Genomic DNA, 27318 nt, shown 5'->3' on the forward strand with positions numbered 1-27318 from the left:
CAGAAAGACATTTGATGACAGTATGTTGGGATTCTGTATTCATTTTTTCAGCTTGATAATATCTAAGCACTGACAGGTAGAAGCAGTATTGCCAGGAAATCATTCACTTTGACAGTATCATGATTTTTAGTTGTTTTTGAATGCATAACATTAGTGTGTTTCTTTACCAGAAACATGAGTAGTTCATTAATATATTTAGATTTTAAATAGGATTTCAAGGATTTGATTTAAGAATAACACAGATGCTTGTCAGAAATTCAGAGCTATTGAAATATGTTATTTAGTTCACCTAAATATATTTGTATATGTGCATATATGTATATCAGTGTATGTATGTGTATGTATATGTGTATATGTATATATGTCAATCAACACGTAAGGAGATTAATAATAATAATAACAATAATAATGCATAATAATGATAATTATTGCAGATTATAGATTATAAATAAATCATTTAGGGACAAGGGGGTGAGATTAAATAAGTTATACTTCTTCTCACTCCTTTTCGAACACTAGATGTGGCACTGTTTATGTTGCTAATGCTGTTGTTGTAAATGTCAGTTTTTGTTTTGATTTCTCTTACATGACTATGCACTGCAACATTTGTTTTGTTTTGTAATTATTTATTTTACTTGTTTGAAATAAATGTATCAATCAAAAAAAAAATCAATAAAACCTAAAGATGTTGGAGTTTTATTTTGTTGGCACAGTCCAAGTATTAAGATTCTGAGGCTGCACTGGCAAATAGGAGGTCTAAAGGTGTGAAGATTTGTAGAGTCTATTTTTATATAACATTACAAGACTGATTCTTATTATTACATTATTTGCTTATTGTGCTCATTTTATGTTGCTGTGACTTTGGAATAAATAGACACAATCATCACCCCCCCCCCCCCCCCCAGTTTTGATGGGGAGGATAGGAACGAAGGGAAAAGTCATATGAGAAAGTGTTTAGCTTGTAGTAGCAAGGTCAGGTGCAGAGACTGAGAGAATACAAAGAGGTAGTCAGAACAGCACATCGCACCGGCCTTGAATTGTATGGGAGCCACGCTCCCACGCAGAGATAGGAAGCAACATTATGGTTTTCCACTATATCTGAAGAAACGTTAGCGAAAACAAATTACGTATGATAGAGACAGAGTAGGGAGGGACTTCGCCAGCCGGCCGAATGCTGATTGGAGGATTGTGTTGCCAAGAGACTCTTGTCTGAGTCTGTGCACCAACCAAAGAGAACCAAGTCTAAACCGCGGTATCTCTTCATCTAGTCTTGACCAATCATAAATGTACGGGCAACGCCCTGTGTAATAAAATGTATTGTCGCACGAGGTTCGAGGCTCTTGTCCGGAAATAGACTGACAGATTACAGCTTTGCTCTCTGTGATTTCTGTGACGTGACGGAGTCCTTGGCCAAGTGATATATATCTTTTGCTCTCTCATAATAAATAGTTAAACTTAGAAGTCGTCTGTCTTTCCTGGAATTTTGAACACAACACTACCTATATGTCTGAACTCGATCCTTAGAGTAATGTGTTATGGAGCCTTCTCTTCAATCTTTTTTCCACATAACGAGCATTTTGCGCTGCTCTTTCCCAATGTGGAAGCAAAATGTGTGAAAGCATACAGCACGGTGCGGGGTGTGTCTCTGGACTCTTTAGACTGGAATAGCGGGGGCGCGCTCAGTACGTGAACTCGCCTCGCAGGTGCACACGCCAGGACAGAGTACATCTGACTAGGCCTGTCGCGATAAGCAATTAATTGACTTGTCGTACGATAAATAAAAATGAACTCGATAACTTTTCTGAGCTCGATAAATTGCCGTTTACATGCGTGTTTGTTTACATAAGGATGTGACCAGCATTTTAGCCAGGCTCGCCGTGAGGGGCGGGGCTCACACACAGCCAGGTCAGGACACTCCGCGTGCAACAGTGTAGCAGCCAAATTAATAATATAGAGACAAGCAGGAGACAACGTGTGAATTACTCACGGGGAATTTGAAGTTAAATGGAATTGGTTGCAAAACCTAATTCCACATCCAATATTTTGGATTTAAGCCAAATCAACGAGGCGAACCTACGGAATTGAATGAGCCGGTATGTCGCATTTGTTTTAAAAAGGTAGCAACAAAAGCTAGCAATACGACCAACCTTAAACTGCATGTGAAACACAACCTACCCATTCCGTTTTCCCAGCTGGGAGCAGATACGGCAGCTGGAGATGGAGAGCCCCCACCTGCAAACATGTTGGTGTTCCTTGCTCGAAATCTTTGAAATACAGATTTGGATATGGCCTGTTGAGGCATCTCGGTCTTTGTATGGACAGTGGACAGTGGACAGTGTGTATGTGTGTGTATAAACTGTGGTAATCTGGCGTGAATCAGTGCGCGAGTCCGACTTGAGTCCGAGTCCAGGACTCGAGTACTCCATCTCTGCAAGACGGTCACTTTTGCAAGGAGATTAAAATACGAGAGCAAACAGTGTGAGGAACGTTTTAAGTCATGGACATGGAAAACAATGGCCTACCTTGTGTCCACTTTGGTTCTCTTGGGCTGTGATGTAGCACGTGAAGACCTCATAGACACTCTCCTCATTTTTCAGCTCCTCTCCCCACATCTGCTGCAGTGCATCTTTAGATGACTTGCTCTTCAGGTAGAACAGGTAGTAGTCATTTAACTCGCCAAAAGCTGGAGAAGAGGAATTTCCCCTGAAAACATCAACAGCAGGATGCTACTAATTCAAGATTTATTCACCAAATAAAATGCATTAATAAGGAAGTTGACATTGAAGTTTTGTAAACTGGTACCATCTGCCGTTGGGGAACTCGTCCCAGTCCTGAGTTCTGTAAATGTAGCTCTTTGGTCGGGATGCCCAGAAAATGGGTCGAACATCTTCTACCTTCCGCTTGGGATGGGCACTAACTGCCCAGGGAAGAGGACGTCTGGCAAACAAAAAAAAAGAACAAGCTATGAAACTTCTGGCCATTTTGAATGGCAACAATGCAAACAGAGTGCAGGGCCTCTCTAAGATATCTGGCTTCACAAACCTGCCACTTGTGTTCCTGGAGAACTTACCAATCTAACTACGACTATGTGCATGTATAATTGACAAACATGTTCAGGATCCAGAGCAGCGTGTATGAAGTGATAGGATTTTTGTTAAAATGCAGCATTTGAAGTTATTATACCTTAAAGCAGGGGTCTCCACTCACAAGGAGCATTGTCCAATACGGAGACCAATATGAAATCACAATTTGAAAAGAAACTGTTCAAGTGGACTGCCTATAAGACCCTTCACTAAGTCACAGCGAACCCTGACCTTAGTTACATTATGTATAGATAATTCTTTGATCTCTGACACTACTTTTGTTTGTTTTGTTGTTCCTGAAAATAATAAAACCTAAGTTTAAAAAAAAAAAGCAGGGGTCTCCAACCTTTTTTAGGATGAGAGCTACTAGTTCAACACATCCGATCAGAGTTTGAAGACTACTTTGATATCTGTGTTGCTGGTATGCTTTCAGCCTTCAGATCAGAAGTAGGCAGTTCAAGTTGAACTCCCTTTGATTTAATAATGCATGTATTGTCCAGGATACCCCACAGGGCACCCCGAGGCAGAAAGCTATGAGGAGGATTTAAGACACCTAAAGGAAAAAGTAGATGCTTAAAAAATATAACAAGTCGTGAGCTACTTTCACTCCTCTTTTTTTTGTTTTTTGCAGTGTATATATTTAGCACATTTTAACATTACAATATGTTTACCTTTAACCTTTGTGTGCTGTTTGGGTCTGTGGGACCCGTTTTCAGTGTTTACTAAAAAAAATTATGCAATTTAATTATTTTAACCTGCTTTATTTGGGGGTGGACCTCACTTCCTCTAGGGGGTCCTTACCTCCTCTAGGGGGGTCCGGGGGGATGCACCCCTGGGAAGATTTTTGTTTTTAAATGCTGAAGTGAAATGCATCAATCTGGTGCACTTTGAGCACAACATGAATTGATGGATACAGCTCACAACATTCAGATGAAAGGGAGCTGTATACTTTTCAATAATCCAAACATCTTTAGAATATGATCACAACCAATAACAAACCATTTAAACTTGTTTATTCTTAACTTATGTTACCTAGTTAGTATTCTTTATTTTTATTTATGCATATTTTACTAATCACTCTCTCTAGCTCTCTCTCTCTCTGTCTGTCTTTCTCGCTCAGTCACAGAGACTGTGTGCTCCTCCGTGGCGATGAAGGCTTGCGTTAAAAAATAATAATAAACATATTTGTAAAGTGGGGGGACATAAACGGGATTTCGAAAAGTGGGGGGGACATGTCCCCCCTGTCCCCAGTGGAAATTACGCCATGCGTGTGTGTGCGTCAGTGCAATAAATATATATGCAAGTTGCAACACACACACAGTAAAACTCTGCCCCTAATGTGTTGTATAGGCTGGTTTAGGTCCTATCTATCTGAACGCTCTCAGTTTGTATGTGTCAACGATGAATCTTCCATGCAAACCAAAGTTAGCCATGGAGTGCCACAGGGCCCAGTGTTTGGACCTATTTTGTTCACACTATATATGCTTCCGTTAGGCAATATTATAAGGAATCATTCTGTACATTTTCATTGTTATGCGGATGATACTCAACTATATTTATCAATCAAGCCTGATGAAATTAATCATCTAAATAAAATTCAAGACTGCCTCAAGGACTTAAAAACGTGGATGACCTTAAACTTTTTGATGTTAAACACGGCCAAAACTGAAGTTATTGTACTTGGGCCAAAGAATCTACGAAACAAATTATCTAAAGATATACTAACTATGGATGGCATTCATTTGGCCTCCAGTGAGACTGTAAGGAATCTTGGTGTTATATTTGATCAGGATTTATCCTTTAACGCCCACATAAAATCAATTTCAAGGACCGCCTACTTCCATCTACGTAACATTGCAAAAATCAGGCAAATCTTGCCTCAAATGATGCAGAGGAACTAGTCCATGCTTTTGTTACTTCAAGGCTGGATTATTGTAACTCTTTATTATCAGGGTGTACCAAGAAGTCAGTTAAGTCGCTTCAGCTGATTAAAAATGCTGCAGCACGTGTACTAACCAGAGTTAGGAAAAGGGACCACATTACTCCTGTTCTGGCTGCCTTACACTGGCTCCCTATAGAACACAGGATAGAATTAAAATTCTTCTTCTCGCCTACAAAGCCCTTAATGGGCAGGCGCCATCTTACCTTAAAGAACTCATTATACCCTACTGTCCTACTAGGGCATTGCGTTCCAAGAATGCAGGGTTGTTGGTTGTTCCTAGAGTCTCTAAAAGTACAATGGGAGCCAGAGCCTTTCATTATCAAGCTCCACATTTGTGGAATCAGCTTCCAGTTTGTGTTCGGGCGGCAGACACCCTATCCGTTTTTAAGAGTGCGCTTAAGACCTTCCTTTTTGATAAAGCTTATAGTTAGGGCTGATTAGATTCAGCCCCTAGTTTTGCTGCTATAGGCTTAGTTTGTCGGGAGACACCTTACTTTTTCCTTCTCTCTGTCTGTACCTGTGTACTCTCATGTTCCCAATAACCCAGACATTTCCAAACATTTGGACTACCTATGTTGCAAATGTATTATCTTTTCAATTTACACATTGCACGTCTGTCCGTCCTGGGAGAGGGATCCCTCCTCTGTTGCTCTCCCTGAGGTTTCTCCCATTTTCCCCTTTAAACTGTGGGTTTTTCCTTGTACGATGTGAGGGTCTAAGGACAGAGGGTGTCGTATTGTTATACTGATACTCTGTACAAACTGTGAAGTCCACTGAGACAAATGCAACATTTGTGATATTGGGCTATATAAATAAACATTGATTGATTGATTGATTGATTGATTGTATGGGCTGGCATGAATAGGCTTTTTTCAATGGGGCTGATGTGTTGTGTAGATTCTGCCAGAAGGAAAATCACGGTCAAACTCCTTATGAAGTATGCGGTGAGGTGCCGCTCCACATTGCTTTTCTTCCCGACTGCAACGCTGGTCCCGCAAATCAAGCAAGAACGTGATTGGTCGATATTCATTGTGGGGGTTGGGGGAGGAGGGGTGATAGATAGATATAGAGTTGTAGTAAGTAGATAGAGTTCGCTATGATTGAGGTTTCGTTTATGCATAGGGTAGATTCTTTTAATTACATTTCCTTTTTTTTGTGTGTATTTTTTACATTTTGGATTTCATCACTAAATCACGAAGACACAGCAATACAAACTGATGAATATCATAACCAATATTGCATGGTAGCAATCAGGAAAAAAATGAATTACCTGAATTTCCCAAAAAGTATTGTGTGTTAATATTTCTGATTTGTGGTGTTCTCTTTTAAAATAAATAACAAGAACATGTAACCATTAACATTAATCCCCTTCTTGTAAAGAGGGGTATTGTGAAAATGTGTTTCAACTATTGAGGTGTTGTAGAGGTCATGTTCTAGAACCAGAATGGGACAACATTATTTATATTTTCATTGGAACAGTAGTTACATCATGCTGCTTTTTGCTACTGTTGCCTTTCTGTCAACACTGGGACTCTATAGGAAATATGACTGTTTATGGTGATTTTTTTAAGCAGGCAAAAAGGATGACTGACCTGGGGTCCTCTATCCACAGCCCCAGCTGTCGCAGCACCTCCATGGTGGCGACCTCTCGATTCAGTGTGTAAAAGTGGAGTCCCGGTACCTTTCCACTGTCTAGCAGCACACGACACATCTCCACCGCCTGTTGTATTCCGTAGTTACGAATAGCAGCATCGTTGTCTTTGATGGGCTCGATGACTTCTGTGATTTCCTCTGGCACCTCGAGCTTCGACAGATTCACAAGCTGACGAAGAGACTGGTAACCCTGATGAGGAACAGGTTAAATGTCACATATTTTTAAAAGGTGATATTTTCCAGGGGTTTTTCTAGAAGAATATAGTACGAGGCAATACTGTGGCGCTGATCTTGTATGTAACAATTCTCGCAAAGAACATGACGCCAGTATACAAGACGGCGCCGTGGACGTCAACAAAAGCGCGCCGTCCGAGCTCCGTAAAAACAAAGCTGTCTCTGCAGCTGATGGTCTATTTGACACACTTTTGACACTCATATTTTTGGAGTAATTATACCTTTTTTGCCAAACAGAAATATTGTTTTCTGGAATCACATTTAGACAAAACCATGTTTTCCATGTCTTTTATTCTAAACCGGAGCTTGGTGCTATAAAATACTTTAGGAATGGAACTATGGAAATGCTCAATGTATTAAGAAATGCATACAGCCGATACTCAAAGTGGGGCTTTAAAAGGAGAGTTACCTGGATGGGGAAAATTCCTGGTAGGATGGGACATGTGATACCAATTGCCCTGCAGTCATCCAGGAACTTGAGGAATGTGTCTGCTCTGAAGAACAGCTGGGTGATCACAAAGTCTGCTCCAGCATCTACTTTTTCCTTTAGGTGTCTTAAATCCTCCTCATAGCTTTCTGCCTCGGGGTGCCCTGTGGGGTATCCTGGACAATACATGCATTATTAAATCAAAGGGAGTTCAACTTGAACTGCCTACTGCTGATCTGAAGGCTGAAAGCATACCAGCAACACAGATATCAAAGTAGTCTTCAAACTCTGATCGGATGTGTTGAACTAGATCTATGGCGTGGTTGAAGCCTCCCTCCTCTTCCTCCCAGTCGGCTCCCACTGGGTCTACAGAGAATCACAATCACAGTTTAGCTGGCAGCCATACTGTATGTTGTGAAGACCTCAAAGGTTAGAGATTAATTTTAAACTCAGATTATCACAATATCTTAAATAACATTGGCAAAAGAATCAGCAGGATGGGGATTTAATGAATAGAGTGAAAAGTGAGTTTAATTGAAAAGTGCACATGCAAGGGAAAAAGCAGCCTGTCTTTCAACAGGTAATCCACACACTCCAGACAGAGCTGCTCTTAGGCTTCTCTTTACTAAGAATTGCCGGGAGAAGCCAGTCAACCTTTTTTTGTAATCAGAAACAGAAGAAAAACTATGGAACAAATCAGATAACTCAATTTCTTTATGGTCTCTTGAGTGGGAATGTTCCATTTTCCAGCAGGAATTTCCTCGAGTGTATACTTTAGGCAGCTGATAAAAAAAGATTAGCACCAATGCTACTCACTTACCTACACTACTCTACAGAAGACTTCTATAATCCAAAATGTAAACACATGTGATCTCTCCTACCTCCCCTCAGGGCCATGATGTTTTTGAGGCCCAGGTGCTTGGCCTTGGCGAGGTAGCCAGTAATCTTCTCTTTGGTCTGGTTGCAGCAGGTCAGATGAAGGATGCTCTCTAGGCCACAATAATTGACTGCTGTGCTTGCAATCATCAAAGATGAGGTTTCCTTGTCGGAGCCTGGGTCCCCTGCTGGGTGCCAAGTTATGTCGATGAACAGAGGCCCTCCGCTGCCCATACGGTCAAATCTGAGGAAAGAAGGCAAACTCAGCGCTCCAAATCATTGCTGCAGAATTACAAAAAGCCCTTTAGTTACTGGTCTATAATTGTTGAACTATGCAATCAAGAGACATATTTCTTTCTGCTATGACTAAGCTATTATTTTTTATTCTTTGACCGTGCTTGCACATTTTTTATCCGGCCTTTGGTGATTCAAAGCATATCATGATTCCTGAATAAATATTTCAGTTTTCACATGCCTTGATATAAGGTTGACAGCTCCACTGGCTGTGCGGGGAGGAAAGAATTCCAGCGAGAACCAGCAGTCTCCAGACTCCGTCCTCTTGCGCATCTTGTCCCGCAGCCTGTCTGAGCGGTCTGCATCCAGCACCGGAGTGGAGCAGCGGGAGCTTTCCTTGGAGCTCTCCCCCCCACTGTTGCTCGCCCCGCTGGAGTCACTCTTGCATGACTGCCAACTACCGTCCCCTCGCTGAACCTGGTTAACCATGATGGTAACTTAGTCTGAGAAAAAAAGAAACATCTGTTCCATCAATGACTTGAGATTTTTATGTATAGCCTAACTAGCTGTACAGCACAGAAACCAATGAACACTAGTAGACACAACCTCATAACTAACCACAATAATAAAAAGTTATACAATTGTCAATACAGAATAGGAGGAAAGTTTAACTACATTGCATGATTCAAATCCTGCTTGAAAAGTATATAGAGAATCCAACGAGAGGCCACTAAAGTACTAAATAACAATAATGGTAAGGTTTAGGATTATTTAAATGAATTGCTATACCACTTGTTAGCATAACTTCTAATGCATAATGATTTATTAGTTGATTTATATTCTGTATTATAAATTAATACATGCAAAGAAGTTAGTATCACATTTTTTTAAATGCACGTAGTGGAGTAAAAGGTAAAACAATGCCTCCGAAACGTAATAAAGTAAAAGTATTAAGTAGCAAAACTCGAAAATACTCAAGTGAAGTACAAGTACATAAAATTGTATTTTGGTACAGTACTTGAGTAAATGTACTTAGTTACATTCCACCACTGGGCGTTCAGCATACGTTACCATGGAGAAGTGAACCAGCGTCGTAGGGCTGAAACCCGGCCAGCGTTAATCCTAAAGTTACCACGATAACCCCAAAACATGCTTCTAGTAAAGACCATGGGTCCCTTCTCACCCATTATTACCTCTAAACTGTAGAAAAGTAAGACATTTTTGTGATGACATCAACTCCCAAACACAGAGTAGCACGAGCCGCTCACTTTATACCCAGGTATATCCCCCCGCGCGTGCAGGTAAAGTAGTGTAGTAGCAAACTGCTAGCTCTGTGGGAACAGCTAATGTTAGCTGCGTGGTTCACGATGCAAGCCGTGTAGTTATTACATTCAAACAGACAGATAGAAGTGACCCAGACTATATTCTGCTTCTACCACGCCGAGCTTGTAGCTTAACCCAGTCTGCTCTGTTTGCGCTGTTGGTAAACAAAAAACAGTGCTTCTCCCACCTCCCAAAGACGGTTGTCTTTGTGTTGCGTCTTCAATCCGGGGCGGAACGCTAGCTGTGGCAGCGTGGTATCCAAAAACAGAGATCTCATGTGGCAGGGGTCAACCATGTATGAAGAGAACTGGATCCAGCGTCGGAGGAGGGGCACCGCTCATTGCTATGAGCGTTGCTCAGTGGCGCATGAAGCAAAAATAGAGCGACTGTAGATTCAGAAAGTACCCGGATCGTCCGGGGCCTTTTGTTTAGAGAGCATGCGCACTTATGTTTTCCTTAAGTCGATTAATGGAGAGAAAATAACTTTGGATTCAACTTTTAACGCATGGTACAACTGTAAAGCCCTAATGATTTCAATAAGGGCTAAACAAGTGTTCGTAGTAGGTAGTTGATTTAGCTCAAAATAAATTATATCGTTTCTTTCCCAATGTAAGTCAATGGGAAAAGGTATTTTTGGGTCAAAATGACGCCACGGACGCTGTAGTACCACCATTTGGCCGCTATAGTCATTCCAAAATCGGCTTCAACAATTGGCGCACTTCCTGGTGTCCTGGGGTCAACGTTTGCACGAGACTAGAAGCAGCGGAAAGTTGTCCTTTGCGAGTTCGTGAAAGAGTTAAAGAAAGACGTAAACAAATGATAAGATGACCCTGACTTAAAAAACGTTGATTATGCACCTGACACATTTGATTGTGTAAATGTCTAAAAAAATAACCTTTATTAATAGCTGCTGAATAGTTGTTTTTTAAATGTAAATAGTTGTTTAAACCAACAAGAAGAAAGTAAGCTAACGCAGCAGTGAATACCATTGTTTGTATGGGAATCAGTATAGTGCAATATTGTAAACAATGATTACAACAGCTCAATCACAAATTAATTGGTTTTCTTACACATTCCCATAGGGTGATACTTTTTATTTATGCATTCATTTTAAGAGTTTGAAATGCGGTTATGATATAATATTAAACTTATGCGTAAATGACACACAGTTTTGACTATTTTGAATAACATTCCGCATTTTGACAGGGGTAGCTACTCTTGCTGCGTTTAAATGTCATGGGAAATATTACTTTTCAAAGAGCAATAACGTTATCATCATATATTCAAAAATCAAATGTTAAGACACAGCTCCTACTCTTATATGCTGTCAAATAAATTGTCTGTTGTTCTACACACTAAATGTGTAAGGTGTTTCTAGTGAATTAGATAGTTGTATGCTATGCGATTTTACCAAAGCCACTGAACGCAGCGTGACACAACAGGGAAGATGGCGTGTTGTGGAAACTGTTTTTGTTGCCGATGTTGCTGCAGCGAAGGAGAGACTCGGACACCAGAGGAACTGGTAAGGCAAAAATGTGAATTATTTCAAAAGGGGGTCTCTTGATTAATTCATAATTAGATATTTTCCGTCGGAATATCACGTGGGTTCTTCTCAGTGCCCTGTTCTGGTTTGCTTACTCCACCCTGCTGATCCGACACTGTTGTGTTCTGGTGTCTTACATCTTTTACCATAAAACCCATTCACAATGCAAAACCGACACCTTCGCAATAATGTATGTGCATTTAGGAAGGGACAATGCACTTTAAGTTTAATCAACATGAGCACTTGAGTCCATGATGTAAATGTATCAGATTTATCCATAGACGCAGGGCCGGTTCTAGCCAATTTGATGCCCTAGGCGAGATTTTAGCTTTCGTTTTAAAGTAAAATGCTTCAATCTGGTGCACTTTGAGCACACAATTACTAGAGACTATCTAGGGGTACAACTCTAAAACACCCATATGAAAAGGATCGGTTTACATTTTAATAATCAAATAAGTATGTGAACATAACCAATAACCTACCATAGACAATAACAAATAAATGTAACTTATTTTATTTTTGTTGTTCATTCATATCTTATTTTACCAGTTAACATTTATTTATTTATGCATATTTTTGTATCTCTCCAGTTTTAAACGAAGTTTTTGGTTTACTGTCCTATAGTATACATTGGAATGATTTCAAACCTGTGTATTCCAATAATTATAAAGGAGTGCCTTGGGAATATTTGTTTACATAAATTGTGATCAAACCGTTTGAGACCCACTGAGATAACTTAGACTAAAGTTAACCATCTAAACACTCAGAGTCCTTTACCTCACTGAGCCAAAACATGTTTTGCATATTGCTACACCTGTTTACAGTTAATACACATTTCTTTAAATCAAAATCTAAGAGACCGATCAGAGACATAGGTCAATAAATCCTGGATATCCCATGTTCTCCTCGACATTAGGGTGCACTGTGATTATTTTCTATGTAAACTATGTGCTGGTTTTCATGTTGTGAATGAAATAGTATTCAGCTAAACACTTGTAGTTAGCTGCAGGGTTTGGCAGTCCCTGCTTTGCTGGATGTGTCTCTAGAGAACAATAAAACCTATTTTTATGTTTTCCTGAAGATGATCCTTGGGGAAATCCAAGATGAAGAGGATGAGATTCTACCCAGGAAAGACTATGAGGTAAGTAAGCAGTGTGGATGTGTTCATGTACAGATGTCTGAGTCAAGTGTGGGTTGACTTTTCTCGTTTTGGCTTTACAGAGCTTGGATTATGATCGCTGCATCAACGAGCCCTACGTGGAGCTTCTCGAGGGAATGGACAACAAGGTAAGAGAGATCACTTCCAATGTCTTTTGTTTACTCGTCGCTCAAAGTGGAGGACACATCTACAAAGCCTTCACTTCCAGCAGGTGGAATCTTACAGATCCATGTATATTGTGTGTTCAGGAAAATATTTCTATCTCTCTCTCTCTCTCTCTCTCTCTCTCTCTCTCTCTGAGGAAGCAGTTATTGTTGTTGCTTGTTAAGGGTCGAGCTCAAACTGACACAAGATAGTTTGCTGGCTAGGGACATCTGGTAGTCCAATGTATCTGAATGCTATCTCCCCTTTGGCATATATTACATGTTACTTGTTACATGTTACTTGTTAGACGCTTTTATCCAACGCAACTTACATACTCAATACTGTGGACAATCCCCACTGGAGCAATTTGGGGTGAAATGTCTCAGGGACACAACGACATGCTGACTGCAGTGGGGTTTGAACCACTGATCTGAACACCAAGGCTCTATCCATATTCTTAGCTAGGGACAGGCTTATAGTGCCTTGCTTGTTATGTCTTGTTATGCACAATGTTGATTATTCTCTCAGAGCTTGCTAAATACAGGGGACTGGGGGAAAGATCTTCAGAATCGGTTAGGCAGGCGCTGCGACAACTCGTTGCTGCAGCAAATCTCTTCCAATAAACCATCATTGTCTGTCTGCCATCAAGTCCAGCTCTCCCGTGTTCGCACTGTGTTTCGAGTCCTTGCTCCAGAAGTTTCCTTTACATTGTGTAGTGCCATCTTCCATTAAAGATCCACCCAGGGTTTCTGATAATAAAGCTTATAGTATTTACCAAAGCAGTGTTTCTTGACATTTTCATTTGTGGAAGTTGTCCCATACTTAAAATGAACCTAAACCTGCTGCTCCACACATGTTAGGGCTATTTTGATTCTCAATGGAGATTATTGGTCTTGCCTGATATCAGTGAACTTTCTTCTTATATTTGATCTGTGGACACTACTAGTTTATTTTATTCGAAACTAGACTGCTTATCTAAATAATGAGCTAAATCATCTAGCTAATTGAACTGACCCCTTTTTGTTAAGAACAGGAACATACCTTTACGTGTTTTTACAGATCATCTGAAAGAGCTGCTTTAACAAGATGTATCGCAGTAGTAGAAACAATTGAGTAGTATGCCTACTCTATCTATTTCATAAATATGAAATAATAATTGTATGAAAAAAATGTACATAAATTCTATGATGATATGAAGAAAATAAAAATGGAATGTGCACAAACACATACAATAGGAAAATGTGCATTCTGCTGCACTACTGTTGGATTAGGTCATGTGATAAAAACAACTTTGTTGATACAATTTAAATCCATCATTAAAACATATTTTCTACATTTTAATATTCATACCTTATTTGTCAAATGTTTTTAACATGTTTTCATGTTCCAATAGAAAGCCAAAAAGTATGAAGCAGTGCGATGGATGCTGATGTTTGCAATCGGAGTCACCGTGGGTCTGGTAGGTGGGCCGGGAATATCTCTTTGATAGCCACATTTCAACGTACTAATCATCACTTCCTGTCTCCTTCAGGTGGGCCTCTTTGTGGATTTCTTTGTTCGCCTCTTCACCAAAATCAAATATACTTTGGTTGCGGATTGTATCCTTTGGCATGCCTCTTCTAATGACAGGATAAATGGCTGAGTTCAGTGTGCAGTGATCAGCCTTTCTGTGATGTGCTGTCCACCACACAGGGTTATGGTCGTGGAAATGGTGTTAGTGGAATAATGTGCATTTGGGCAAAATAAGTCACAATATTACCCAAAGGGTTATAATAACGTCTGACAATTTAACAAAAATAACCAAGTTATAAAATAAATTATAAATAAGATTCTCATAATATAGATTAACTTTATAAAATCCTTCCTCCTGCCCCCTGGCAGTAATGGCAGACTGTACACATGTCAATCAGTGCTCTGCATTCACAGTGTGCATAAAGGGAAGCGTGTTAGCGGATCACATGATGCTATGAAGATAAAAAATTGCATTTATAAAACAGAGCAGCAAATACACAAACAAATTCAACAAATAGAAACAAATCTGTAAACCTTAAATTGATTCACAAATGAGTGAAAAATGATTATGATACATAATGAATGGAGTATGGACAGGCATATAAAGTGCATACTAGCCGTTCTCCAGAATTAGTGCATGACTCCTTTGTGTTTTTTCTCTCTTCCGGGCAGCCATCATTCATTACAGTATGTTCTGACAGTAAACAGAAACATTGAGATGTGTGAATGTTGTCCTGAGCTCAGCCTGCAGCCTTGCAGCAGTGCAGTGACAGAGGCTGTCTCTCTGTGTCCCTGCTGGAGCTCCTGGCCTTCAACCTGACCTTCGTCTTCATCGCCAGTGTGCTCGTTCTCGTTGAGGTAGGACTGCTCACACACAGCAGCTTTTACATTCAAACAGAAGGCATTGTCTTATGATATTAAGTCATCGCAGTCATGTCAGTAGTAAAACATGTAATTCAGAAAACTCCTCAAGACTCCAATAAGAAGCATATTTGTTAAATGAAATTCTCGCAAGAGATAAAGCCCTGATGCGTAACCTCCCGACACACATACATCATAACAATCCATCTAGCCAACACAGTAACAGCAGGGCGGCTAAGGAGTGGATTGTTGGTTTGATTCCCCTGGAGTCAACATATTGAAGTGTCAATTGGCAAGACACTGAAAATGGTCCCAAAGACTGAAAAAGCACTATAAATGCAGTCTATTTACCTTTGACAAAAGTAGATATAGTCTGAAGTATTCATACCATAGATAGAGCAGTCATTTAATAATCCTGTGCATTAATCATTCACACAGTCTCCTTCTTACATGTGGCAGCAGTAACTTTGTTGCTTTGAAGCTGCATCATGTGTTTAGCATCTTCATATTTGTCTGATATTAAGGTTTAATCTTCATTTGTGAAATATGCTGCTGTGCAGATGTTTGTGATAAAGCTAAAACACTCTGGTAGACGGTTTGAGAAACTCTCTCTGTGTTGACCAGCTTACAGACCACTGTGAACGTGTTTTATAAAACCTTAACTTTCCAGTATTTCTTTCAGGATTGACCCAAACTTTACCTGGCATCAATACATAATAATAATAATACAAAGATGCAATGTATTTCATTTTTAATGCAAATCAAAAGTGTGTTTGTGATCCTAGAAAACGTATGTTGCCTGTTTCCAGCCTTTAGCTGCAGGTTCAGGGATCCCAGAAATTAAAAGTTACCTAAACGGAGTGAAGGTTCCAGGAATCGTCCGGCTGCGAACTTGCCTCTGCAAAGCTGCTGGAGTCCTGTTCAGCGTGGCTGGAGGTAATCTTAGTTTCCAAAAGGAAAAAATGCATATCCCCACAATGACGAGCAGTGCTGTTGTGATGATCCAATTAATAAATACATGTAATGGAATTGTGTGTGTGTGTCCAATCAGGTCTGTTTGTGGGGAAAGAGGGTCCAATGATTCACAGTGGAGCCATAGTGGGGGCTGGCCTTCCTCAGGTACTTCTGCACCTGTCTCATACTGTATCTTAAAAAACGGGCCGCTGACGTCACAGCCCTCTTAAACCGTGCTCCGCGCTGTAGTGGAAACGCGCCATTAAAGGAGAGGTGTCATGGCCATTTCCACTGATCATAATTCCATTGTTGAGGTCTACTAGAATAGATTTATATTGTGCATTTTTCCAAACTCACATTGGTTTCTCATACAGCATCTCTGTAAACTACGTGTATTCACTGAATTTCACTCTCTGCCTTTAACGGCTCGTTGTAGCTCCAATAGCTCCAGCCCCCACCCTCCCTGTGAGCACAGTGTGCTCTGATTGGTCGGGACGTTGTGAATCGCGCTGAGCTCCGTGGAGGTGTTGTTTCCTTGTTTAGGATACATAGCGAAACACAGCCAAACTCATCCTGAGCACACACAAAGTCACAGCCGAAGTAAAAACATTAAGTGTGGCTTGATATTGAGTAAGAAAAAGGTTGATAAACGCTGTGAGAATGGGTCTGCAGAGAGAATTTTGCCGCGATCCCAACTGTCTGTTATCAGCCTGCAGCCAGGGAGGAGAAATCAGCAGAGCTGCCTGCTCCCTGCACACAGATGTGTGTGTGAGGAAGTCCGTGGATTGGTCAATTTGGACCAATCAGCGGGGGCTTAACGTAACGGCTCCGCGGACGTGACGTAACGTAACGGCTCCACGGATTGGTCCATTTCGTTCCGGGTACGTATCTCCAACGAGGCGTTTTGGGGAGGTATTTTCTGTGTTAGAGTTTTACTCGCTATAGGGTGTACTTTGAGGGTTTTGACTCTGCACACCGTTTACATGCATAAAAACCTTCATAACACACAAGGGGACGGGTAATAACCGGAAAAGCATGACATGGGTCCTTTAAAGGACAGGTTCACATAAAATACGTGGTAACACAGCTGTCAGTGGCCACAGAGAAAAAGGTTCCTTCATGTTATTCCTCCGGTAAAAATACAAGTGGTGTCCCTCATCTGGAAACTGAGAACCTGAAGACGACTTTGAAATGCAGCTCAGCACTGTGTGTCAAAAATATTCTAGTCTGAAATCTGTAAATAAACTGCAATAATGTAAAGGGTATTACTGCTGAAAACACTATGAAAGTTGATGATGACCATCAACATGCTTTATTATGTCTTATAAATTGGTGCAGAATGGTTTAGGTTGATATCATTTGTTACATGGATTTGGTGCCAAATAAAAACAAATTACCACTTAGGAATTGTTAAAAATTAGGAAATATCACTCCATTAGGACCTTTAGATCTTAAAATAATAAATGCTGGGATTAGGGTTAAAAAACACTTTTGGTAGTTGGAGAGTTCTATAAGAATTGCATATATTTGGCGAATAGATCAGAAACCCCCTTATTGTGAAATAGGAAAGTCTAACCCCTCTGAAAGCTCTCAGTCTGCAGTTTGTAAAGCTTCATGAAGATGTGATTATCATAAAGTGAGCATGTCTGTAGAGCAGAGGCTGCTGGGTATCTATAGAACATTTTTGCATTCAGAAAACTAGAGGTCAGAAGTCAAGGGGACCCTGTGGTTGTAGCCATGGCAGCTCTAACCTTGCCACAAATGTGCTTAGGTTATTTATCCTCCTTCCTGACAAGTTTAAACTGCAATATGATATCAGTGTCTTCACTCCAGTGAGCCTGCTCCAGCCTCTTAAAGACAGGGAAGTGGGCAGGGCTTCACTTCCATTGTAAAATGATTGACTTTCAATTGGTCCATCCACTGATGGATTTGACTCATAATATGGCTAGATATGTGCTCATCAGTCTTCTTCTCCCTCCATCAGTTTCAGAGCATCACTTTCAAGAAGATCAAATTCGATTTTTCCTACTTCCGCAGTGACAGGTATGGCTACACAAACTACACAAACAGCGTTACCGAAGTCAAAATATGCAGCTAGTGTGAACAAGCATATCTCATGTTGTCGTGTGTTCTGATTTTCAGGGACAAGCGAGACTTTGTGTCAGCAGGTGCAGCAGCTGGAGTAGCTGCTGCATTTGGTGCCCCTATAGGTGGCACGCTCTTCAGTCTGGAGGAGGGCTCCTCTTTCTGGAACCAGGCACTCACTTGGAAAGTGGTATGTCACCTCATCCAAAACCCAAAACATGTGTTGTCTTTCCGCTGGCTCTGTCGTTTTAATCTACACTAGTTAAGTAGAGCTCAGTTTTCTCCTCTGTTTCTGTTCAAGCTCTTCTGCTCAATGTCTGCCACGTTCACCCTCAACTTCTTCCGTTCTGGGATCAACTTTAACAAGTGGGGCTCCTTCCAGCTGCCTGGTCTGCTCAACTTTGGAGAGTTCAAGGTAAAGAGTTAATCCCTGGGGTTGTCTCTTTGTTTGAGCTAAAATATGTGTGAAAATGTACGTCTTTAAGTTTTATTAAATTATAACATTTATTTTTAGAATTATTCAATATATTATTGGTATCAAAAACTCTTTTATTACACACATCTCGACAACAATAACAATTGTACAAATTGTAAAAAATATTGTTCAAACACCACGCTAATTTCATCATTACAGCAGCCTTTTTCCACAAAGAAACCTAGCTTGTCTCCTCCAATTCCTCTCAAGCTGCTGCTGAAACCTTGATAATCTTTGTGGTTAATATCCACATTCTTTAGTAGAACTCCAGTACATCCAGAGCTCTGCTGCTTGCATGTTCACTCACTACACCTCCAGGGACCACATCGTCCCTCTACTAAAAGACCTTCTACTGTTTCCCCATCCCACAAAGGATCCATTTCAAAATCCTCATCACAAACCAAGCCCTTCATAGCAGTGACGTGCGGTGAGGTTCATGGCTGGTGAGGCACTGACTCTTTCAGAGTCAGATTTACAAATATTATAGCCTATTTTGACCTTAATCGAAATATTCTGTTATTTTCAAAAGCTTTTTTAGTCTGATGCTATGATTAATTTTAAACAGACCGATCAACAAAAGGATACCCAAAATCTAAATATTGGATTGTTCTTTCTAAGTAAGATCCCATTTTCATTACAGTTGTGGTCTTACCTTGACTTGAAGATGAATATAAGTCCATGCTATCCTTCTGGACAACAATCTCTATTACTGTTTTGTAAAAGTCCTCCTTATCTTCCTGTAGTTTCAAAAGTCTAGTTTGTTGTTTGCGGTAGAATAACAGTAGCAACAAGAACCTGTGGGCTCACGTGCGCCCCCTTCAGTGCGGCAGAGGTTATGGCTGCCTCTCCTGGTGCTTTTTTCATTGCCGTTGTACGATGAGACCAGCGAGCCTAAATATCATATATACGTGAAATAAGTTATTTAGAGACTATGGATGGCGAGGATAAATGTAATAAAGGGATCTACAAACATTACATTGGTGACCTACAGTGAGATGGTAACAGGCATGCGCTTAGGGCCCGCTTTCCAGCCAGTTTCTGTGGGGTGACGCATTCTGAAGTGAGGCAGAGCTCATCTGTGCCTCACCTCACCCCACAGTAAATGGCTTGAGCGCGCTCACAAAATAAGTGGCCGCGCTAAATTAGTGCCCGCGCTCCAGCAAGTTACTGTGGGCTTACGTGAGGCAGTGCTCGTGCCTGCCTCACTTCTCATCGCTCCCGTAGCGGAGCTCGGCAAATTTGCTGATTTTGACTATAAAATGCGATTGGAATCATACAGAAATCACATTTACACAAGATCAGTGGAGACATTTTATTATTATTATTATTTAGTTTTTCTTTAATTGTTTTTCCGTTACATTGGAGTATGACAGGTGAGGCTCTGCCTCCCCTGCCTCCACGTCGCTGCTTCATACCCAGGCCCCCTTCTGCCTCACCCACCTTCACTGCCATCCTCCTTTCCTTTTGACACCAACTTCCTGTTCCCACCATTCAGGAATGGACACCGGATATGGGCGGGGGACTCCATCTGGAACTCTCACCTCCAATTTATCTGTGACTACTCGAATCTGTTTATGTTCAAGATCAAGAAAGGACTGAGAACTCTTCTTAAGACGGCTCTTATTGTTTCAGTTTATGTCCTGTCCTGCCTTTTGCCTGGTGAACTCTCTATGACCTTTTGTTTTCTCTCCTGTTATTCATTGCTTGATGAAACATATCAGTGACGTTCTGATTTTTGCTCTGCAGTGTCCAGATGAAGATAAGAACTGCCACCTGTGGACAGTAGTGGACCTGGCCTTCTTTGTCCTGATGGGGGTGGTGGGTGGCTTGCTGGGGGCGCTCTTCAACTGCATGAACAAAAGCCTGGCCAAGTATCGCATCAGGAACATCCACCCAAAGGCCAAGTTCATCAGGTGATTGCTACAGGGCATCTTCATACAATCAGCACCCATCGTTACTGTCCTAAAGGTCTGTTCTGCTTTTGACTGCAAATGTCTTAAAATGTGACACTTATTTCTTTTAGAGTTTTAGAGAGTCTACTGGTTGCCATGGTGACAACAGTAGTGATATTTGCTGCTTCGATACTGTTAGGCGAATGTCGTGACCTGTACTCCCCCACAACCCACAACACCACAGTGAGTGACTCTTTTGCATCCTTACTGAGCACTCATGTAACTCACCCAACTTTTAAATAATAAGGGCCGGCTTCACAATGTATCAAATATGTCTTAAAGGGGCCCTACTATGCTCCTGTTCAGGTGTATATCAGTATGTAGTGTCTCTACTTTAAAGAGTCCTCTCCTGCTGATGTTCAGGTGTATATCAGAATGTAGTGTCTCTACTTTAAAGAGTCCTCTCCTGCTGATGTTCAGGTATATATCAGTATCTAGTGTCTCTACTTTAAAGAGTCCTCTCCTGCTAATGTTCAGGTGTATATCAATATGTAACATCTCTCCTTTAAAGAGTCCTCTCCTGCTGATGTTCAGGTGTATATCAGTATGTAGTGTCTCTACTTTAAAGAGTCCTCTCCTGCTGATGTTCAGGTGTATATCAGTATGTAGTGTCTCTACTTTAAAGAGTCCTCTCCTGCTGATGTTCAGGTGTATATCAGTATGTAGTGTCTCTACTTTAAAGAGTCCTCTCCTGCTAATGTTCAGGTGTATATCTGTATGTAGCATCTCTCCTTTAAAGAGTCCTCTCCTGCTGATGTTCAGGTGTATATCTGTATGTAGCATCTCTCCTTTAAAGAGTCCTCTCCTGCTGATGTTTAGGTATATATTGATATTTAGGGAGAACTTTGGGATTGTATCCTTTGCAGACCATTTACATGCACAAAAACCTATATAACACAATACAGGAAAGGGAAAACTCTAAAAAGCAAAATAGGGCCCCTTTAACACAGCAGTCAGGGACGTATTCCTACAGTTCGTACTGTTCTATAAGTCCACTTTGATATCTTCAGTACAGCGTTCATGTGTCACAAATTGTGAAAGGCAGAGGCTAACTCTGAATATCTGCATGTGTTCAAAGGTCTTAAAAGCATTTAAGAGCTCCATGAAAAAGGCTTAATACGATATGATGTTATGTTAATTGTAATTACCAAGTCTTAAGTCTTGTCTGGAGGTTTGTGTATGTGACTGGGGGCTTTCAGAACTGTTCCACACGTCCTCTGAGCTATCACACATGCGGAAAACACAAAGCTACAACAGCAGCAGCTCAAACATCAGCCAAAGTGCTAGTTTTAGTAAACACAAAAATCCTGATGTTTCCTTGGTTATCCATCTATTAATTTGTAAAGAATATTAAGTAAGAAGACACTCTGATATAGCCTTAGGATAGTTAGGTTCAATTACTTCCTGTTAGGACTTGATCTCATGTTAAGCTGTGAGTTGTGTTTCAGCTGTCTGGCAGTGAGGACATCAACTCAACCATTCGTCAGTTCTTCTGCACCAACAAGACCTACAACGACATGGCCACGCTGTTCTTCAACCCTCAGGAGGCTGCTATCCACCAGCTCTTCCACCAGGATGGTGGGATAAGCCCCCTGCCCCCCTACACACACACACACTCACTCACTCACTCACTCACTCACTCACTCACTCACTCACTCACTCACTCACTCACTCACACTCACACTCACACACACACCTGTTCAATGTACAAAAATTATGGATGTAATAAATGATTGTGATATGCAACATTTTTCATCTTTTCACAGACTTATGCTGCCATGTTTCAGGAGGTCTCTATATTAACTCTGTCCCTGTTGTCCCTTCAGGAACCTTTAGCCCGGTGACGCTGTCAGTGTTCTTCCTGCTATACTTCCTGTTGGCCTGCTGGACCTATGGTGTGTCTGTGCCCAGCGGCCTCTTTGTCCCCTCACTGCTCTGTGGGGCCGCTTTTGGACGTCTGGTTGCCAACATCCTCAAAGTGTAAGAAGCATGTTCTCATGATTTTCTAATGACAAATGTGTGGCTGTCCCCCTTTCTCTACAACTATGAAATGTCCCATCAAAAAGGGGTCAGAATCTGATACAGTAAATGATCTCACTATCAACCGGTGCCATAGGTAGAACATTTAGCAGCTTAAGAGACAGATGTTCCCCTCAGGAGGCCAGAGCATGAGCTAAAGGAGAGATTAAACTGAACCTGTGTTCACCGGAGGTTAGAGCCCTCACACAGCCAGAGACAGACGCTCTGCAGCACTGTCACACACTCAGAGGTTTCTGAGAAGTGTTTCTATCAAAATGTCTCATGATGAGTCCAAAAGTTCTGTTTTGGACTGTTTGCCTCCCCAACCCCTGTCTGTGCTCAGTAACTATATGTTAGGGATGTTAAGATTCACCGATTCGCATCGGTGCACCGGCATAAACGTTCAAAATGCGAGTGCACCGGTTGAAAGAGTGCACATCGGCTACAGTTTGGGTTGAACTCACGATGCATCGATTGTAGCGTCTTTGCATCGGTAAAAAAACAATTCATTCATATAATATCCTCTCATCCTGTCAGCACTCAGCAGAGACGATCTTTGATCTTTGCTTCGCCACTACGGAGGCCGAGAGTCTCAGTTATCAACACACATGGAAGTCGAGGAGAAAGAGAAACACAGCGCACCGAAAAATACCTACAAATCAAACGTTTGGCAACACTTCGGATTTTTCAAGAAAGACGGACAACTTGAAAAATCGCTCGCAAATTGTAAACGATGCCGTGCCGCTTTAAAGTACACAAGTAGGCTAGTACGACATGGGGTCTGCGGCTGAAAAGAAAAACCTGAAAGTAAGACATGAGTTAAATCACTCGGTGAGGTGTTCTGTCAGAGAGAGTGGTGTTTAGTTTACAGCAGCCTGTGACTGCCAATAATAGTTTAAATGTCTTCCTTACAATGGTAAGCAGTTATGAAATACCTGTTTGTGAAAGGTTATTTGTATTCTTTATTGTTCATATAGAAACCACTGCTTTCTGCTCACTGGTGAGTTAGGCCCCGCTCACACGGGACCGTTTGCGTTTATGCACAGTATGCGTATTCAAAAAAGTCTTCCGTTCACATGCATTTGTTTCATTTAACGTGTCTGTTTAAACGAGGCCGCTGGAAACGCTGTAGTACATATGCTGGGACTGTAAGTGGCGCTGTAACTTCCGCCAAAATACACCAAAAGCCGCGAAGAAGAGCAGCCTGGAGCAGCCCCGCAGCAATGTTGCCATGGCTACCCTTCTGTTTAAGCCCTGAAACTGAAACTGAAACTGAAAGAAACTGAAAGAAACCGAATCTGTTGTTGCTGATGGTTGTGGTAGAGGAGCTGTATATTTTTGCACTAATATCTGTAGCATGGTCAGTAGCAGTAGCACTAGCAGTAGCTACTGACAGGAGGAAGTCAGTGTGTGTGGCGATTGCTGGTATTCAGCGGGATATAGTCATTTCCTCAGCATATGGATAAATGCAACGGGGAAGTTAACTGAAAGAAACCAAGAAGCACGTCTCTGTGGATATTGCATCGAGAGGACGGCTCAGAAAGAGAGATATTCTCTACAAACACCGGGTGAGATGCACCTTTGTCAATATAATGGATCAATGCATGAAATCTGACTCTGTTTATTTTGTTTAAGGAGTATATTGGGCGTTAACTATTCTGGTTTGCCTTTTATAATATTATTTCATTCAAGAACCCCTTGTGCGTTTAATTAACACAGCTATTTTTGATAGTTGCTACAGCAGCAGTGAGCAGGAGAGGCGGGGCTATCGCAATTTTTTAAACACATCAGGCTGGCAGTTGTATGGGTATTGCATAATGGGATGCGCAGTACTAGTAGAGAGAACCAAATATGTAAAGCACTTAATTTATGATTTGCTGCATATAAGGAATAAAACAAAACCCTCTGTCGTACCATATTGAAGTATCATTATTTTGCATTGTGTTGAATCGCATCTTATCGCCCCGAATCGCATAATTTTGAATCGAATCGTATCGAACTGTATCGCAACAGGGGTGAATCGTATCATATCGTATCGTATCGTATCGCCTGGTGCTTCAAATGTATCGTTAATGTATCGTATCGTTGGCAACGTATCGAGATGCGCATCGCATCGGCTTCAGTGATGGAGATGCACATCCCTACTATATGTGCAACATGTCCACAGGGCCTCCTCTTTAACCTCTATGTTTTGTCTGATGTCCGGCTTATCACAGCTCCTCTGCAGGCTGTTATTTCCACTCTTCTTTCAGCCCGTGCCCTCCACAGGTTGCATCAGAAAGAAATACAGTTTCTATTATTAAGAATTAGCACAAAAGCGAGACTTGGACATGCCCTAAATGCAAGTCTCCATGATCTTAGACCATGGCCTAGAGATGGTCTGAACAGGCCCAGAGCCTCCTGATGAAGGATTATGTTGCTCCGGGAATATGCCACTGATGGAGTTTATCTGCCAAAAAGTTGTTTTTTAATGAAGTGAAGCCTTTGAAGGCAAGATTGTCAAACAATGAATACATCCAATATTTTAACTTTGGACCTTGCTAAGCTAGTTGTTTGCCTTGCTTGAAGTCTTTATGCTAAGCTAAGCTAACCATGTGACTCACACAAAGACATGTGAAATGCCGACAAAAGTGAATAAGGAGAGAATGTAAAGATACTTATTAAGGTGAAGGTCCAAAGGTACTTTGGAACAATGGTAGAAAAAAGACTAAACATAGAGTGCCTCACAGCCTGCTAACATTGATGGATTCCTGAAGTAGCCTACCAACGTAACGACAACAGAAAGACACAAAGCAGAGGCTGAATCCCTGTGTGTGTTGCCTCTCTGTAGGAGAGGTGGTGGGGCCCATTGTCTGAGGATGAAGCCATGCTGCTTCCTGATGGAGACTCGCGTCTTTACACTCACCACACAATCCTCACTCTGTCCCCTCTGGTCTGTCCTCTGTTAGGAAGCTGGGAATGGACATCTACCCGGGGACCTTTGCTCTGATTGGAGCTGCTGCCTTCCTGGGAGGCGTGGTCAGGATGACCATTAGTCTGACCGTCATCCTCATTGAATCTACCAATGAAATCACATATGGGCTGCCCATCATGATTACTCTAATGGTACAGCAACAATTATGCTGTTTTTTCACAAGGAGTCAATGTTTCCATGTTGGTCTTGAGGAGTGAGAGTTGTGAATAATAGTCATGTCGTTCTTGTTGGGTTCACGTGTTTCATGCTTTTGTGTTGACCACCAGGTTGCCAAGTGGACGGGAGATTTTTTCAACAAAGGCATCTATGACATCCACATCCAGCTGAAAGGAGTGCCGCTGCTGGAGTGGGAGACTGAGGTTGAAATGGACAAGTAAGATTAGTTATGGGGGCTAAAGGCCTGGTGCTGCACTCTCACTGTCACACACACTTACACTAATGGCCCTGACACACCAGGCAGTCACCAGAGAACTCGCCGACACCGACACCGACAGTTCCATCGACGAGTTCTCCTGCGTCTTGGCCATGTGTCGCACTGGAACACACCGCAAAGACTTCAGCCGAGCACGTACGAACTGCGCATGCGTGAGTGGCAATAACTCTCCTTACCAGCAGGCGGCGGTAGTGTGTATTCGTCATTCAAAATAGGCAACAACCGGAAGAAAGAGAAGAAGAACAGACTGATATAAACAAACAGCAAATAGCGTGTGCGTTCCATTTTCACTCTCGTCCATCGAAAACATGTTTTAGAATATAAAAATACATGAATGATGAAATGAGCACATAAAGTGCAGACATACTATAAAATCACAGTTAATAGACCTGCATCTGATGATCGCAGTGTTCTGGCGGGTGTGTAGTTTATTGAGTCAGCAATGTAGTAATGTATGTAATGTAATAATGGCCACTTCTTGCTAAATTTACATTTCCATGTGATGCTTTTATCCGAGGCGACTCACAATAGGTAAATGAACAGCAGTACAGTATCTCATTTACTTAGACACTGTACTTAAGGACAATGTTGAGGTACTTGAGACTAATCCTGCAACTTTATACTGACAAATAAACCGATGAGATGAAAAACCGGACTTGACCAAACAAATCACGGAGCTCTCAGCAGAGGACAGCCGGGGACGCTCCCGCCGATATCAGAGATGTCCCTGCTATGTGTGGGAGGTAAGAGAGGACATAAGGGCTATGTTTGATGTCTTTAAGTATCACCTGCTGGGGTTTAGCTGCTGTCCTGTGCCTTCTTAAATCGCTTGTTTACGTCCCTCACTTCCGTTTCGCTTCTCATTTGCTAGCTGAACAGCTGATCAGAGTGGTTTCTTGGCCCGATAGCTTGAGTCCGTATTTTGGCCGTTTCAACATGTTGAATCGGCCGGGTGTCGACCGTGAAAGGCCAAATAAGGCGTGTCACGGCCGAGGGTTCGGGACACACCAAATTGACTTTGGGCAACAAGGAACGCGTTGTCACCAGACAACCGAAGACGGCCGAATACGGCCTGGTGTGTCAGGGCCTTAAGGTTAGCTGCTAACATGTTGAGTGTTGGATACCGACACACTCAAAACCATGCCATTCATGGGTGTCCCTCCTAGAGCAGTGGGTTGTTGGTGTCAATGGGTGCGCACCGTGCCTCAGCTTCTTTTACAGAGTCTAACCAAACACATTTGCAGTTACAATGCAGGTAGACAGGAGGATGATCATCTACATTATATATTTAAAATGTAAGGCCTGCGGGCCGAGAGCTTGCAAAGAATATAACTTGCAAATACTTCTTTGTCCCTTTTTAGAAGTACCACTAGCGTCTTAATATCAGCCATTTGTGATTTGGTAATAAGAAATGATTGAATAGTATCATAATGTC

General features: G+C 41.6%; 2 protein-coding genes across 4 annotated transcripts in view; one reads left to right on the forward strand and one right to left on the reverse strand.

Moving 5' to 3' along the window:
* mthfr (methylenetetrahydrofolate reductase (NAD(P)H)) overlaps nucleotides 1-10119 on the reverse strand; it is a 32037-nt gene extending 21918 nt beyond the window's left edge. Inside the window, exons 1-8 of one of the 3 annotated variants that reach the window (XM_034129192.1) lie at nucleotides 9960-10119; nucleotides 8691-8952; nucleotides 8221-8459; nucleotides 7595-7705; nucleotides 7322-7515; nucleotides 6618-6868; nucleotides 2803-2937; nucleotides 2523-2703 (exon numbers count right to left, since the gene is read on the reverse strand). In XM_034129192.1, the coding sequence (XP_033985083.1) occupies nucleotides 2523-2703; nucleotides 2803-2937; nucleotides 6618-6868; nucleotides 7322-7515; nucleotides 7595-7705; nucleotides 8221-8459; nucleotides 8691-8938 (1359 nt within the window). In that variant the 5' untranslated portion in view covers nucleotides 8939-8952; nucleotides 9960-10119. Of the gene's footprint in view, nucleotides 1-2522; nucleotides 2704-2802; nucleotides 2938-6617; nucleotides 6869-7321; nucleotides 7516-7594; nucleotides 7706-8220; nucleotides 8460-8690; nucleotides 8972-9520; nucleotides 9879-9959 lie in introns of those variants that run through there. The other 2 variants (XM_034129193.1, XM_034129194.1) reach the window with 2 other exon arrangements.
* A 1024-nt stretch (nucleotides 10120-11143) lies between these two features.
* Nucleotides 11144-27318, forward strand: part of clcn6 (chloride channel 6) — a 30398-nt gene continuing 14223 nt past the window's right edge. The window contains exons 1-17 of the mRNA XM_034129168.1: nucleotides 11144-11294; nucleotides 12397-12456; nucleotides 12537-12602; nucleotides 14012-14077; nucleotides 14150-14216; nucleotides 14882-14988; nucleotides 15801-15927; nucleotides 16043-16110; nucleotides 17930-17988; nucleotides 18088-18220; nucleotides 18332-18445; nucleotides 20252-20418; nucleotides 20529-20640; nucleotides 21906-22035; nucleotides 22284-22437; nucleotides 25425-25581; nucleotides 25717-25823. Of these exons, the coding sequence (XP_033985059.1) occupies nucleotides 11220-11294; nucleotides 12397-12456; nucleotides 12537-12602; nucleotides 14012-14077; nucleotides 14150-14216; nucleotides 14882-14988; nucleotides 15801-15927; nucleotides 16043-16110; nucleotides 17930-17988; nucleotides 18088-18220; nucleotides 18332-18445; nucleotides 20252-20418; nucleotides 20529-20640; nucleotides 21906-22035; nucleotides 22284-22437; nucleotides 25425-25581; nucleotides 25717-25823 (1769 nt within the window). The 5' untranslated portion in view covers nucleotides 11144-11219. The remainder of the gene's footprint in view (nucleotides 11295-12396; nucleotides 12457-12536; nucleotides 12603-14011; nucleotides 14078-14149; nucleotides 14217-14881; nucleotides 14989-15800; nucleotides 15928-16042; nucleotides 16111-17929; nucleotides 17989-18087; nucleotides 18221-18331; nucleotides 18446-20251; nucleotides 20419-20528; nucleotides 20641-21905; nucleotides 22036-22283; nucleotides 22438-25424; nucleotides 25582-25716; nucleotides 25824-27318) is intronic.

The sequence above is a fragment of the Trematomus bernacchii genome, unplaced genomic scaffold (assembly GCF_902827165.1).
Source record: "Trematomus bernacchii unplaced genomic scaffold, fTreBer1.1, whole genome shotgun sequence".
Lineage (NCBI taxonomy): Eukaryota > Metazoa > Chordata > Actinopteri > Perciformes > Nototheniidae > Trematomus > Trematomus bernacchii.